The sequence below is a fragment of the Siniperca chuatsi genome, linkage group LG20, assembly GCF_020085105.1.
Source record: "Siniperca chuatsi isolate FFG_IHB_CAS linkage group LG20, ASM2008510v1, whole genome shotgun sequence".
Lineage (NCBI taxonomy): Eukaryota > Metazoa > Chordata > Actinopteri > Centrarchiformes > Sinipercidae > Siniperca > Siniperca chuatsi.
This window is the reverse complement of record NC_058061.1, coordinates 25,678,749-25,696,026: the sequence shown is the minus strand read 5'-3', so window position 1 is coordinate 25,696,026 and position 17,278 is coordinate 25,678,749. Positions and strand designations below refer to the sequence as shown.

Below are 17,278 nucleotides of genomic sequence, written 5' to 3'. Positions count from 1 at the left end.
TGTTGGATTTTTTAAATTTTGGAATTTTGTTTTTGACGTTCCTTATCATGGACCAGCATGATGGTAGTACTACAGAGAAAGTCACGAGGTCACCAAATCATAAAGGAATCCTTAAGGGTCTATGAATACCCATGCCAAATATCATGGCAATCTGGACAGTAGTTGCTCAGATACATCTTGTTATAGAGAAAAATACTGGACAGACAAACCAACCGATCAGTGTTACCCATATAACAAACAGTACTCTTAAAAGCAAGCAGACACAACTGTTGAATAAACTTTTATTACAGCACACAAAATAAAAACAACAAATTTAAGAAAACAACATCTCAGTTAGGGTGTCTGAGAACAATGACAAAGGTAAAGCAAGGATTGCTTTGGATATCAAAATGTACCCTCTCTCCACTTCTGTGGAAGGCAAGAAAAACATTAAAACATTTTTTTTTTAAATTCAAATTGAAATAATCACTGGCAAACAAGCAGTGTTATGTAAAACCTTGATTTTTAAAATCTTGATTTGTGCAATTTTACCAGGAAACAGAAATGCTGCCAAATCAAAAGACCACAGATTGGCCACAGGCCTTTATATCTAATTCCCTTGTTTTCTAAGTATATTTGATCATGTTTTGAAATTACAGAAATTAATGTAATGCTGCCCATATTCCGTTTTCTATTAGCATAATGAGAAAATGTTAATTGATTAATGTTAATTAACGTATCTGGCAAGTGGCAAAATACTGATAGTATCAAAATACTTGATACTGAATGTATCAGTAAAATGTTCATTGACAATTGAATTTCATGTGTTTTCCGCCAAAATATCTGATCTTGCAATACAATATCTGCCTGTAGCAACTACTGCATTATGGTTTTGTTTAGGCACACACAGCACGACACAGGACGTGTTTATTAACATTTAACCAAAATCACGATCTTCCCCTAACCTTAGGCAAAGGGCTTTTGTTGCCTAAATCTAACCACACACAGGACCCAGGATGTGAACCCGGTCTCTGGTGTCACACTACACTTTGTAAATAAATTAGTAGTATATAATGTAAACATAATTTCTTGGAGACAGGGTTGAGATGTATATGAGCTAGAGGCTTCCCTGTTTTCTGATCTGCTCCTTATTTAATTTGCTATCAATGTATACTCAACACTCCTTCTATGTTTACTTGTTGTCTTAATAAATTCAGTATAATGTGCATTTCAGTTTTAACTCCAACACAAGAGTCATGCCATACTCACCATTCTGCTGTTGAGTTTCTTTTTTTCACAGACATACTGTTTTCATACCCTGATTTTTTCCAATCGCTTCTACTTTGCCACTTTTGTCAATTGCTGTTAAGTTACTGTCAATGAAACTCAACACCTCCTGCAAAGAGGTTTCAAAGTCTTCCAGTCGGTCAAAGGGCATATTTCCTCCCTTTTTTCTGGTAGACTTTAAATGTGAAACCTCTGCAGGAAGTCTTGAGTTGGACTGACAGTAGCTTAGAAGCACTAAAAAACGACAAAGTAGAAAGAAATGGAAATAAGTAGTGAATGAAACAGTATTTGTGGTAAAATGAGAAAGTGAGAGCAGCAGAGTGGTGAGTATGACATGACTCTGTTGCTGTACTGATGGAATTAGTACACGATGCTATGTGAGCCATTTTACTACAGGTATTCCACCTATCCTCAGTGTTTTTTCACTTGTATTTGTTAGGGCTGGCCCAGCTATTATTTGAGAATTTATGGTAAAATGGACATGAATGCATGGTAGGAGGCAGGAGAGGGAGAGCTGAATGACACAGGCGCTGTACACACCTCCAAACCAGGAGAACCGGATTTTCGTGATGAATCCCACAAAGGAGGAGTGTGCACAGAAAGCCTTTGACTAAAACTGAATTTGGAACTGTCCTTTATTTTGGATAATATCTATGAGCAGTTAGCTGAAATCTTTAGGACCAGCATTTATATACTTGCAAGAACATAATATAGCATTTTTTTTATCTTAACCATGCAAATGAGTGGAGAGAAGGTACCAACATAAATCACTGAGCTCCTCACACTGTACTCAACTCTGTTTACCAAGTAAGCAACAAACACAAATTCAAACTCTTATTAATTACATATTTACTTTAGGTGTTGATGGAGGTGCATATCACAGTGTCAACCTCCAATTCTGTTTGTAGCAGGCAAACTGCTGCAATATTTTCTTTACAAAATATGCAGTATATACAGTGGCATTTACAAGCAACTTTTTAAAAAAGGCAAGAAATTAATCTAAAAGAAAACTTCAATCAGTTTCAGTGCAAAAATGCCTGCTGAAAGTGGAGCACAGACCCAAAACATAAATAGAATAGAAACAGTCTCATTATAAAATGTTTGTCATCAGGAGTCATGTGCAGGTTTTAGGTGAGCATCAACCTGCCAGCGAGGCTGTAAAGGAACCAATTCATTATTGCTGTGCTTTGTGGATATATGTGGGTTATGAGATTCTAAAGCTTCATTTCACCCTGAGGAACATAAACAAAGAATTTAGAATGCAAGTTACTTAACTGTTAAATATATATGTATATATAATCACTAATAACAATTCCCCATTTGGGCCTTGTTTTCTTGTAACCATGAATTAAGCCGTTTTAGTGGGTTGTAGACAAAACTTCAGTTAACATCATAAATAATGTTCTTAATCCTACCACTGAGGATTTACAGAGGAAGGAAGAGGGCATGCACTGATGTCACCTTTTACATGATACCACCTGACCACCCTCACCACCACTGAGTGGCCAAACACTGCTGTGGATGCTATGCATGAGTACAGCTGTGACACTGGGAGGAAAACAAACTAATCTGTAAAAGTCTTATACAAGTAAAGGTCACTGGATTTATCAATGATGTGTATGACGTTCCAGTTGGTCTGTGGATACTGAAATGTTTTCACCTGGTATTAACCTGTGATCTTTATTTGGATAATGGCATCTGCTGAGTGTCTTACTAAAGTGCAAATTATACTTACAATGTTCGAATAGCTGTGAGTGTCCACGTGATGTAAATTTCATCATCTATCCATGTTCGTGAGCAGCCCAAAATGTATGCTTGCGTAGACTGTACGTGTGGGCCATACGATCCATACTGCACGTGTGAAAATGTCCCACTATTCAGACACCGAATGTAGTATAAAGAGAACCACGTGTGCATTCACTGTCTGTGTCCGTGGCCGTGGATTATATCTGGCTGTTAACTAGTAACTTAAAAGGACCAATATACTCCAAAACCGACACGGACAGCAAATGCAGCTCAGTTTATACTACACTGGGTGTCTACATAGGAAGGTGTGTTTCCACATGTTCAGTCATACATTTTGAGCTGGCCCCTTGTGGACATGGCTAAATGAAACCACAAGAACAAAAAAGTATAATTTGAGTTTTTTAAGGTAATCAGAGCCAGTGGAGAAGCTTGCTAGCACTAGTGCTAGCTCAGCTAACCCTTTCTGTGACTCTTGTCTTGCATGTTGTAGCGGCCCCTCCAGAGTCTGAGTGATGCTGTTGTATGTGCTCTACTTATTCTTCCTTTGAAGAGGAAGAACTTGTCTGTAGCTTTTTGGCCTTTCTACTTGTTGGGTGGACTTTTTTTCTTAAGAATGTTTCCAAACGGTACAGATGATATTTATACCTGTCTGAGATCTGATGACAAGAAACCTCCAGAGGTGGTCTTGCTGATCCAGTCACATTCCAATAGCTATGTGTTCTGCCTGCCTTTACACCAAACATATCCAGACAACAATTGCATGTTAATACAAGGTGTCAGTTTCCTGTTACCATAGTGAATTTCTCATATGGTGACATCACATGCAAACCCTCCATTAGGATTGCTTCATGCAGTGGTCACTATGACACTCCAACCCAAAATCCTCATCAGCTCCTTGGAGCCTTTGCTGAACAAACCTAATGATGATAATAATTATAATAATAATAATAATTATAAGAATAATACAATCCAGTACAACAACCTGCAATGACCCAGCCTATGTCTGCATGAATTTGTGTGTTGTTGTAACAGACTGCATTATTTGGGAAAGTGTTGTGTTATGTTGTCCAAGCTGTGTATTCACACAAGATGGACCAAATAATCTAAAAGGCCACTTTTCAGATTTTCAGCCTCATTTGACATTCTCATGTGCAAAGAACATGAATATTCCAACTACAATCTGGATGTCAAAGACACACTCCATAACTGCTCTCTGCAAACAAGTTTCATCACCTTTACTGCCTGTGACAGCCATGTATCATGTTCAAGCACACACTTAACTCCTCCATGCTCAGTCACTGAGGTTCTGTCTCAGGTTGGTTCAAATGTACAATGTGAGGCAGAAAAGAAGACAAACAGCAAACAAAGCCACCAAGGACTTCAACAAAACATCAGTCTTTAAAGACGTCATCATCCATTCATCTATTCTTCTTTTTTTCCCTGACCTCAACATCACTGTGTTTCTGCACACACACACATACGCAGTTGAAGTTGAAGTGTTGGGACAATGAGTTTAACTTGGTCTTTCCATTTCCATACCCATAACTCTGTGGAAGTAGACAGATGCTGGAAACCTAATAGGAACAGTGACATGTTATCATGCCAGGGTAACCATCTGAATATGGTTCATCACGTTTCTTATAATATTATAGTTATTCTACAGAAACTGCTATGATAGTTACCTGGATCAAGCTAAAACCAGGAGATGAGAAAACAGGTTAAGAGCCCGGTCACACCAGAAAATGGTACAAGCCAAATTCATTTATGCCTAATGATGTAGGTGATGCTGGAAGCTTGGTGCCATTGTGACTATTTAGGCTGGAATTACAATTCTCTGAAGATACATGTAAACATCCCTGCAGGTTTAAGCAGAGAAGGGTGTTATGGGTAACCGTAGGTCGCAGAGGATCCAACAAGGCTCAGCATCAAGCAAGCGGATTGGTTGATCCAATTCTTGTCAGGAGGTGGGTTTGAAACGAAAATTAAAAATGCAAATGTCATACTCAGAATCTGTACAACTATAAAAGAAATAGCCACGTATGTGAATGCTCTACAGACAATACGTTAAATAATACAATAGAACGTGTTTATAGCTCCCACTTGTGTCTCATGACTGACTGTAGACCATGCCACAAGTCCTCAGTCCTCAGGAGCAGTTTTTGCTCTGACAGATCGGGCTTATACAAAATTGGATGGTGCAATGCAGAGTCCATACTGGATTCTACAGCTGTGTCCGTTTCCTTAAAGCTCAGCTCTGTAGGCATCGTTTGCAGTTGATCAATGGTGCAAATTTATGTGTCAAACTTGAACTGGACTTCAAATCTCTGCGTATATTTACTTAGCCCCGCGACTGAATCCTTTGATGGCAGCAGTTCCATTGAAATACATTGATTACGGTCTGAAATAACAGTATTTGAATATAAATCTACATAGAGATTCATTAGAACCCCAGATCCAAAGCCAACATGCACTTAAGAAACTGGGTTACAGGAATCTGTTTTCCTTAATCTCATTTAAAGGAGAAACCTGGTATCCATACTAGGGGTAGAGGATAAGAGAAACCTGATAAATTTATTTCTCCAGCTTGATTTCTCCTGGAGAAAGACTTTTTTTTGGTTCTGTATATATATATGCGTAACTGGGTTTCTAAATTTGGACACGCAGACTTGCATGGTAAGGAAAAACTGTGCTCTCACTACGGAGCCTGTCCCCTCATTGTGCTATCAGTCCAAATGCTCACACACACACACACACACACACACACACACACACACACAGATATGCAACATCTTGCATCACCAATACAGCTAAAATAAGTCAGCCAAGGTTTCAAAATAAGTTCAGGAGTATTAAAGAAACTTGAATACTGATCTGCTGCAGAGAGTTAGAGTAACCAAGTTACTACTTTGATGTGTGATTACCTGGGTAACCTGAGTAACTTGGTTTCTTTTGTGTATAAATGTACTATCTATGTTTTTTTAGCTTTTAACCAAACGGCAACCTCCGGTGCTGATAAATGAAGCCAATGCGAAGTGCCAAAAACTGCAGTTCCTCGAATGGCCACTTGAAGCTGGCTCCAAAAGTGATTCAATCGCCATAAGCCCCCATGTAAAATGCCCAACTTCACAGCAGAAATAAACATGTTTACAACCCCAAAAAACGGGTTTGGTCTCTATAGCTAATTTTCCCATTCATGACAACTGTACAGGGGTGAATTTTTATGAGTCACCTGTTTAAATTATATTAAGGTTTAGTTAAGTTATGCATAATTAAGGATGTGGCCACTTTGAGTGAAAGGTTGCTGCCCTCACAGATGGCTAGTTTCGGCAACCAGGCTTCATTCGGCCTGAGCTCCACATCTTTGTCCATTTTTGGAATAGCCCGGAGCCGGCGGAGTCAGGCACTGCCAAGATGGCGTCGGCCTGGGCCACCACACTTAGCTTCACACTGGCTCTTCAGAAACCTATGGGTGACGTCACAGAGACTACGTCCATATTTTATACAGTCTATGATTTTAACATGAGACCCATGTTAAATGGATGCACAACTGGTTAATGTGGAGAAGTTGGCTGGAGTCATTACTGAGCTATAGCCTCCTATTTTGCCTTTAAAAGATCATTAAATCTGTAAAATGTTCATTTGACACAAGACGACAGTTGACTCTTGTCTCACTAACTTGATCAGTAGATTACCAGTATCTTGATTGGATTAACAATTAATTTGTTATTCTTCAGACTGAAATGCAAGAAAATACATTCCACCTTGATCCATGGAGGACAAAAGTGCTCTAATGTAATTTTCAGTAGAAGTGTTATCATGTTGAAAGTATAATATGGGTTTTTGATAGGACAACAGGAAACACCTGTGGTGCAGTAAGTGCTGACCTTTGACCTCATTGTCCCAGTACTTGTGAGTGTCACTTCCTCTGCTGTACCAGTCTCCCTCTGTAGTTACAATCATTACACTCTCACAAATGTACAAAACATAGTTTATATACTGTTCACTCCTGTGAAGAGTCCAGTAAACTGTTTTAATATGGGTGTGTGTGAAAGTTATTTACATTATTCAGTCCGGTATAACAGTAAGGAGAGGATATGACTTTGTGTGTGTGTGTGTGTCATATTTACTAGGAGTCTGTTCCCTGCATGCCTTATACAGTGTGTATATTGCTGTGCCTTTATGTTATGTGTGTATGTAAGCTGTCTATCTGTCCCTTTTGTGTGTCTATATGTGTGTGTAAATTCCCTGTGTGGTTCTTCTGTAGGTCACTGTCATGTTGTGTGTTATCACTTCATTACATGTGTGAAAATCTCCTTCCTTTGTGAGTGTCTTGGCAGTTCAGTGTGTGCATGTGATTGCATGCATGTATATCTCTTTGTGACACACACGTCACTCCGGTGTGTGTGTGTGTGTGTGTGTGTGTTTAGGAGGACATGCCATTGACCAGGCTCCTCAGTTGTTTGACCACAGTCTCTATCAGCTTCTGTTTGTCTCTGTCGTTCTTCCTGAACTGAGAGAAGATGTTGTTCTTCTTACTGGTGTCCTTCATCCTGGACACAGAGAGAGAGAGTGTCAAGGAGACAAGTCACAAAAATATATTCTCTCAGCAGTGTGCTCACTTGCTTGCTGCTATTTATGAGATCAATACAATTTAGGTTTGACACTGCTTTTCCATCAGTGACATCAGACACAGATATATCAGAATTCAATTTGTATTGGCAGGATAAACTAACAATTTCTCAATCAGTATGAACACAAACTGCACTAGGTCTACAAGGCAATAAGGTATCATTCTGTTCTATGGTCTAGGCCAGTCACAGGTGCAGGATACCATATTGAGTACAAGGAATAGGAAAAAGCTAAATAATCTGCATACTGTATTATTACTTTTGAGCTTAATTAGACTGAACAGGTAAGGTTTTCATCAGGCAAATGGCTAACATGACAAAGGTCAAGGTGTATATAAGCACAAAACTAGTTACATCATGCTGATGTCATGGTCAACCAATGCTGAAAAACATTTTAAATAAAAATTGTATCCCTGTGGCACTGAGGTTAGATGCATTTGTAAGCTGGGTGGCAGGCAAAGACGGGGATCTAGGCGTGCTGACCCCCGCAATTGCAGACTAGTTCTCGGATGGGGAAGGAACCAGAGCTGGTGCGGGAGGCTGAGTGTTACTGTGTTGGAGTTCTCCCCGGAGAATGAGAGGGTCGCCTCTATGTGACTGTGAGTCACTGAGAGGATGGCTCTGCCTGTTGTTTGTGCTTATGCACCGAATGGCAGTTTGGAGTACCCAGCTGTCTTGGAGTCTCTGGGTGGCATCCTGGAAAGGATACCACCTTGCGACTCTATAGTTCTGCTGGGGACTCTCACATGGACGGCAATGGAGAAACCTGAGTGGTGCTTCGTTATTGGACTTCTGTGCTAGTCTTGGAATTGGTCATGACAAACACCATGTTCGAGCATAGGGTGATTCATAAGTGTACTTGGTACCAGAACACCTTAGGCCAAAGATCGATGATCGACTCTGTGGTCGTATCATCAGATCTGCGGCCGTATGTCTTGGACACTCGGGTGAAGAGAGAAGCAGAGCGGTCAACTGACCACCACCTGGTGGTGAGTTGGATCAGATGGCGGGGGAGGCTGCGGACAGACCTGGTATACCAAAAAAGTGTAGTGAGGATGAAATGGGAACGTTTGGCTGAGGCCCCTGTCCGCAAGGTCTTCAACTCCCACCACTGGAAGAATTTCTCATGCAACCCAGCGAACCCAGGTGTGGGTGGAGTTCGGGGAAGCTATGGTGAAGGACTCTCAGTTGGCCTCAAGGAAGATCTGGCAAACCGTTGATGATGGAAGGAAAATTAGGGCTTGGCTCCGGCTGTGTTCAGCAGGGGTAGGAGAACTGCTGAACTGACTGTGGATATTGTTGAGCAGTGGAAAGACCACTTTGAGGAACTCCTGAACCCGTCCAACACGTCCTCTGTGGAGGAGGCAGAGTTTGAAGACTCTGGGGAAGCCTCACCCATATCCCTGGCAGAGGTCTCTGAGGTAGTCAAGAAGCTCTTCAGCGACAAGGCACCCCTGAGATGCTGAAGGCTCTGGAAATTGTTAGGCTGGCATGCCTCTTCAGTGTCATGTGGAGCTTTTTAAAAGGGGGACCAGAAGGTGTGCTCCACCATGTCCGCACTGGGGTGTGAAGTGTGAGTGTGTAAGTGTGAAGCGGTCGGGATGAGAGTCAGCACCTCCAAGTCTGAGGCCATGGTTCTCTGCCGGAAAAGGGTGGATTGCTCCCTCCGGGAGTGAGAAGGCAAAGCTTTCAATTTACCATCCGATTTACGTTTCTAACCCTCACCTATGGTCATGAATTACCTTGCTTAGCTGGCCAAAAATAGATGGATGGATGGATGGACACAGGATAGATGATGATAAACTAATAGTTGCAAAAACGGTTATTAAAGACATATTTAAATATATCAAAAAATATTTCAAAATCATCTGGTAGAACAGGAAAGGTGTATTCACACATGTAATCAGTTTTGTGTTTGTCATCCTTTTGCCTCATGAACAAGTTCTCTGTTCAGATTAGGGAGCCACAATCCACTGTACAGATACCCTACACTTTTCTTTCAAAAGCACTACAGTTTGATTTTTGCAGTTTTGGCTAAAATTGCATTTTTCTTATCAGCCTCATCACTGGAGATCTGGGCTCAGGATGCTAGACTAGGCTACAAGTTTTCCAGTTTAACCCAATTATGTGAACACAACTATGGTTAAGTAATGTGTAGCAAGGTTGAATGGACAGTTATTGTGTGTAGTTTGTGCATATACATTTCACCTTCATGTATTCAAAAATGGAATTTAACCTTAACAAAAATATTACGCCTTAATTCAGAATTTGTTCTGAGCTAAAGAGGAGACAAACTCTATACTGTAGAGGAGGTAGAACCATGTTTAGATTATCAGAGCATGCACAGAGAAGACCAAAGAAAAGCAGTGAGAAAGCTGCACCTACCCCCTGTAGACTCTGAGCAGCAGTGGTTAGCAACAGCAGAGAGAAGATTTAGAGAAACAGAAGAGCAAAAATTAAACCAAAACACAAGAGGAGGAAAAAAAGACAAAGCAGCCACATTCATATCTAAGGTTGTCATAAGTTCTATACAAGAATTAATGTAATTAAGTGCTATTAATGGGAAAGAAAGTGTTAAAATGTTCGCAAAAACTTCTTACAAATCAGACTATAAGAATATGCGTTTATGTGTTAGAACACTAAGATTTTTCTGCTATTTAAATGTTCATGAAAACTTCTTAGAATTCCGATTAAAGAATGTGTTGATGTGTTAGCACATTAACATTAGGATACCTGTGGTGACAGACATTGACATGTTTTTTCTCATACATAATCATAATCATGACACCTGACCTGAATTAATTCAAGAGCAATCTTGGAACCTGCTACCAAATCTTGCCATATTAGTTTCTGAAGTGAAAGGGCAATAACCACCCACACCGGAACATCCTTATATAAACAAATGAAGCCGCTTATGTGTTAATAAGTGCATTTCCATCCACCTGTTTTATGCATGTTTTCAATTTGTGCATTTAAAAAAACTGAGTGGAAACGCTGGAAATTCTGAAAATAAAAGTCAAAATATGTTATATATGTTATATGTTTTTACACTTGGCTGAGGTGGAAAAGTTGGTGTACCAATGAGAACAAAATGCAACAAAGTGCAACAGGCTTTGCAAATAAATCCTTGCATTAATTAGCATTTTCTTTTGCTGATTTTCTAGAAATTTGGTTAAAATGCGCACTACATTTGGATGGAAACTTCACTACTGATGTAAAACATCCTAGCACTAATACTTGGAAGATGTTTTAGGTTCAAAAGACATTTTTGTCTATTTGTTTCTTGGTGGCTCTTCACATACTCTACCAGCAAACCCCACATACTAAGCCTCACCCCTGCACAAATGTGAACTGTCAATGCTACTTGCCCTTTAAAAAAAGTGATGCTGAAATATTGTATACATATCCCCAGAAGTGTGTACATATCAGATGCACTCACTTCTCCAGTAGAGCCAGGGCAGTGGCTGGGTTCACTCTCAGGTATTTGGAGGTTGGCTGGCCATAGTCTGCCAGGTAAGTCGACCAGTCCCACACCATGAACAGGTCCAGGAGCTACAAAACACAGAGATATACAACACTCAGATATACAACAGAACGTCACTTCAGAGAACTTCAGACAGAACCTAAGAGAGGAACAGAGAAAGGCTGAGGCTGGTAGCGAGTGAGAGTTTGATGGGGGAAGGTTATGAAGAGACAGACGTGATCATTTTAACATACAAATACTACAGTATGTTTGATGTGGCATAATGAATACAGTGTTTAAGCCAGGATTGTTTGGGAGGTGGTCAAATGCTCCATCCAAGGGAGATAATAAACAATACTGTGAAAACTGTACACCCAGTGAAGTTCATCTGTATGTAGGAAACCACACCAATTTATTGTAGTTCACATTCAATAATAATAGCTACATCACTGTGATACTTAAAATTACTTCACTTATGGTAGAAATTCTAAACTGCTGGTAAGTCACATAAGCATCCTAAGGATATCAGATGATGTATGTAATGATCCTGTTGGCAGCTCTCAGTCTCACTTTGGATGCTGAGCTAACATTACGTTAGCTAATGTTATAGCTTTTATAGCTCCTCCTCTCTCCTTCTGTTGCTTTCAGCAGGTATTTCTGCCTCCGGCGCTGCAGAGTCTGGATCGTTGATTGTGGGCCACATGCTGCCCCGTGTTCCTGCTTGACAACTGCTACTACAATTGTTATTATTAGTCGTATTACAATTATTATCATTATTATTCCTATCACCATCATTCCTATTATTATTACTTTATTTATATTAGTATTACCACTACCATTACATTATTATTCTTCTAGGTGGAACATCACTCTGATCAATTGGTAACATTACTGTATCTAACAGGTTAGTTGTAACAATGTTAGCTTGTTGGCTTGTTGTTAGCTAGTAACAATGTAACATTCAGGCTTTGAATCTGCCATTTTGATATGAACATCACTCCAGGTGAAGGAAGCTTTCTGACAATCTTCCTTCATCTGCTTTGTTTTGCTCATCAAGACGCATTATCTTGTTTATATACTGTTCACATTTCAGATGCCAGTATTACGAAGAAGTTATGATTTTTTTGCAATGTTTATTTAGACTTATTCGTCTACCTGGTTTACTTAGCTTTCATGTCACTATGTTAGCTATGTTATGGTTGCTATTTCAGTTATGTTGTTATACTTACTGTAAATACTTACCATTATAGGTCTTCTTTGGGTTTTCACTAAAAAGGGGATTTTCCCAGCATTGTTTTACATACTTATAGCAATTGTATATTTGTATATTGAATTCATATAGTCCTCTTCAGTGCTGTATGTAGCTACAGCATTTCTCAAATAGCATTGTGTAATGCTTTCTACAGTAATTGTTATTTATTTATGGTTTATTTTTATTCATTTATTTATTTCATCATACAAAGATATTTTGTATTTGTTATTATATGGGACTTACTATATACGTCTTTGTACTGTTTTACAGTTTTACTTTGCCTCCATTAAAGACACCTAAAGCCAGCTCCCGTCTTGGGTACTTTATGGGAGAGTGAATCGCTTGCTGCATTGCAACGTACGCAAATGCGTAGTTAGGGCAGAAGAAGCACTTTGTAACTTGCTTTTGAAAAGTGCTATGTTAATAAAGTTATTATTCTTTTATGTTTTATGGGGTTCACTGTTGCAAAGGCGTGGTCCCAACCAAACCCTGTAAATACATGGTCAACTCATGCTACCATGGGTCACAACCATAAACTGTATAAAACATGAATGTAGCGTCCGTGATGTCACCCATAGGTTTCTGAAGAGCCGTTGTGAAGCTCAAAGTGGGCGGCTCCGGCCGTCACCATCTTGGCAGCCCCTGACTCCGGCTAATCCAAAAATGGACAAAGAGGTGGAGCCGAGGCAGGTCAAATGAAGCCTGGTTGATGAAACCACCTAGTGGCAAGCCACCTGAGAGGGCACACACCTGTCACTCAAAGCAGCCCGCCCTTAATTATGCATAACTTTAAGCCTTAATTTAATTTAAACGGGTAAGTTATATAAAAAGTCACCCCCGTACAGTTGTCATGAATAAGCTATAGAGACCAAAACAGTTTTTTGTACTAGGTTGTAAACATGTTTATTTCTGCTGTAAAGTTGGCCATTTTAACATGGGGTTAGAGGGGACTGACTCCATTTCGGAGCCTGTTTGATTGATTTTAGCTCTGCCTTCAACACCATCATCCCGGCTCTGCTACAGGACAAGCTCTCCCAGGTGAGTGTGCCTGACTCCACCTGCAGGTGGATCACAGACTTCCTGTCCGACAGGAGGCAGCATGTGAGGCTGTCTCTGACTCCCAGACCATCAGCACCAGTTTCCCCCAAGACTGCGTTCTTTCCCCTCTGCTCTTCTCCCTGTACACCACCAGCTGCACCTCCACTCACCAGTCTGTCAAGCTCCTGAAGTTTGCAGATGACACAAACCTCATTGGGCTCATCTCTGATGGAGATGAGTCCGCATACAGGTGGGAAGTTGACCACCTGGTGACCTGGTGCAGCCAGAAAAACCTGGAGCGTAATGCTCTAAAGACTGTGGAGATGGTTGTAAATTTCAGAAAGATCCCAGCCCCACCCCACTGAACATCAGCTCCCTCACCAAGAAAGCCCAGCAGAAGATGTACTTCCTGCGGCAGCTGAAGAAATTCACTGTAATTTAAATAACACATTGTCATATTGTACATATTATTTATTATTTTCTTATAATATTTTTGTTTTAATATTCTTTAATATCTTATATCTTATTTTATAGTTACGACCTGCAGTACTTGCTTTATGTTTCTTTATACTTCATTATATATTTATACTGTTTATTGTCAGGCACCAAAATAAACCAAAAAAGCAAATTCCTCGTTTGTGTAAACCTACTTAGCAATAAAGTTGATCCTGAGGAACTGCAGTTTTTGGCACTTCCGTGTTGGCTTCATTTTTCAGCCCCGGAGGTTGCCGCTTGGTCACAACCTCAAGACATAGGTCTACATCTGCAGCTTCATACACAGCACTCCTAAACCACAGACTTACATTGGACCTTGTCTAAGACAACGATTCATATCCACACTAGCATTTCCAGATGGTTTTAGTAGAGGCCTCTTTCTACAGTGAAACCTGGACAACATAAACACAGCTAAATCGAAGAGATTGAGCCTTCAGACAAAACTGCGCATCACAGCCAACGTGTGGTAAGGAGAGAGACAGACAGATGACTGACTAAATCATTATTTCATGGTGGCAACTATGTCTGACAAAATCAACAATAATGACAACAGCTATATTGAAAAAAAAAACCCTCTCACAGTGAAGGTCTGAGGCAAAAGAAAATCCTTCTTAACTTTACTGGCACAGCCCCCGACCCTCACTGGGCTGGTTTATGTCACCGTTTTGAGAAAGCACAGTTTTCCTCGTACACACTGTTAACACCAAGCCAGTGGTCAGTGTGCACTGTAGTGACCACTTCAACATGATTGTCCAGGAGAAATGGTTTCAATTTTACAGAATTTGTCACTGTATGAAAAGGTAATGCAGCAACTTACCTTTGACAATCATGTTCAAGTATGTTAGATTGAGAAGAATAGAATGATGGCTGAAGACAGAAGTCACCCTCACTAAGTCCTGTAAGGTTACAGTAATCCTGAAACAATGCAGTGGATGCCTATAGTTATTACAGAAAGCTGCAAACTTATGTCTTTTGCATCAAAACCAAGCAGAGCGAGAGCCGTGTTAAAGCCAGGTCAGGAGCAGGGGTCAGATAATGTCATGATTGTAAACACTTGTGTATCCTGGGTCACTGCGTCACTGAGACGAATAGAAAAGACAGAAGAGTGAGAGGGGGGTGGGGGGTGGGGTGGTGGTTCGGGGGACTGCTGCTACAATATGAGTGTTGACAGTGTGAACAGGAACATTTAAAATGACCCCACCACGACCCCTGGTTAACCTGATGGAGATGACCCCCCCCACCCTCACACAGTGTATGCTAATGTCATAGGGTGAAACAGCTGGGTGTTTGGGTCATGTTGAAAGAGCAGTAAAAAAAACAGCTCAGTGAGAATAGCATTATTCAGCTGACTGAGAGACGCTGACACACAGAGAGAGGCCTTTGCAACAATGCCATTATTCTCACCTGGAACTAAGTGATGAGCCACGAGCAGCCATGTAGTGGGTGCCACATCTTACTCTAACACTCACTGAACTCTTCACACTTCACAACAACAAACAGGATCTAACTGATTTGATACAATAACTCCTTAAAGGAAAACTCCAGTTTATTACAACTTTATTTATCTTATTTCTATAAGTTTGGCCATTGGTTCTATCAGTTATGAAAACGTAGTTGTGTGCACACACTGTTTTCTTGTGCAGTGAGGGATTATTAGTGACATTTCAGGTGAGCTCACTAGAGGCCAACGGATCCTGGATTTTTGAAATGGATACAAATACTGATATTTAACCAAACATGATAACAATATATTGGCCATTTTTTAACATAAACCATTAACATGAACAAACATTTTTGATAAGGATCGCTTAAATTTGGTTATTAAACAATTCTGACAAAGATATGTATAGAATGGGACACTTCACAGTGTTACAAAATAAACTTGTCAGTGCTCTCTGGTGGACAAACTATGCAATAGAGACACAGTTTCTAAGTTACCTCAATCATATCTTTGACATTTCTCTACTGACATTTCTTGTTATTTACTGGTTGACATATATGCCCATATATATATGCCCATACTGATAAGTCTGATAAGTCGATATATTGCTGATAATATCGGTCTCTCTAAGCTCTGGTGCTCACTTTCAGTTTGACCTCCAAATTAAGAGGTTTAGATAACCTGGATTAACTGTTGACTTGTTAACAACTTGACTGATCGCCTGACTGCTCGCATTTCTTGCCCTGTCGGAAGTCATTGTAGCGATGCCTCCGTGTTCACAACTATCTTGCTGAGTACAAAGTCATCATCTCTGGTAGAACCAATGGCCAAACAAACAAAGACAAAAGTGAAGATGGAGTTATTCTTTAACAGCTAAAATCATGTTAAATTCAGGAGGAAATGCACTCTGCAGAGGCTAATTACCTTCACGTTTGGTTGTTATTAGTAGGGATATCCATTTTAAGTTTTTTTTCCAGGCTATATACCACAGTCCTTTAAAAATAGCTGTAATGAAACTTCAATTCAATTTTATTTATATAGCACCAATTCATAACAGAAGTTATCTCATTGCACTTTTCCTATGGAGCAGGTCTAGACCGTACTCTTTATAATATTATTTACAGTGACCCAACAAATGAAAAAGCATAAAGCCCACTCTTGATCCAGGGGTTTTAGCCAACTATAGACCTATATCTAACCTTCCCTTTCTCTTCAAGATCCTTGAGAAAGCAGTTGCCAGTTGTGTGACTTTCTACACAATAATAGTTTATTTGAGGATTTTCAGTCAGGATTTAGAGTGTATCATAGCACAGAGTGCAAAATTACAATTAACCTTCTAATTGCATCAGACAATGGACTGGTCTCTGTAATTGTCTTGTTAGATCATAGTGCTGCATTCAACACCACTGACCATCACATCCTATTGCAGAACAGAAACATTTAATTGGCATTAAAAGAACTGCATTAAGCTGGTTTAAATCCTATCTATCAGATCAATCTCAGTTTGTATATGTGAGTCCTCAGTGCACGCCAAAGTTAGTCACAGTGTTCCACAAGGTTCTGTGCTTGGACAAATTCTATTTACCTTATAAATGCTTCCTCTAAGAAATATTATTATGAAACACTCCATAAACTTTCATTGCTATGCGGATGATACCCAATTATATCTATCGATCAAGCCAGATGAAACTAACCAGTTAGGCAGACTTCAGGCATGCCTTAAGGACTGAAAGACCCGGATAAAACTCAGACAAAACAGAAATTATTGTACTTGGCCCCAAACACCTCTGAGACACATTATCTAAAGATATAGTTACTCTAGATGGCATTGCCCTGGCCTCCAGCAGCACCGTAAGGAACCTCGGAGTTATCTTTGATCAGGATTTATCCTTTAACTCCCACATGAAACAAACTTCAAGGACTGCCTTTTTTTACCTACGTAATATTGC

The 17,278-nt window shown here is 40.0% G+C and overlaps 1 protein-coding gene across 12 annotated transcripts in view; it reads right to left on the bottom strand.

The window, feature by feature from the left end:
• Window positions 1–267: 267 nt before the first annotated feature.
• exoc6 (exocyst complex component 6) overlaps window positions 268–17,278 on the bottom strand; it is an 85,388-nt gene continuing 68,377 nt past the window's right edge. For 6 of the 12 annotated variants that reach the window (XM_044178365.1, XM_044178351.1, XM_044178354.1 and 3 more), the window contains 3 exons: window positions 11,080–11,192; window positions 10,026–10,037; window positions 268–7,562 (listed from right to left, as the gene is read on the bottom strand). In XM_044178365.1, coding sequence (XP_044034300.1) covers window positions 7,436–7,562; window positions 10,026–10,037; window positions 11,080–11,192 — 252 coding nt within the window. In that variant the 3' untranslated portion in view covers window positions 268–7,435. The remainder of the gene's footprint in view (window positions 7,563–10,025; window positions 10,038–11,079; window positions 11,193–17,278) is intronic. The other 6 variants (XM_044178352.1, XM_044178356.1, XM_044178358.1 and 3 more) reach the window with 3 other exon arrangements.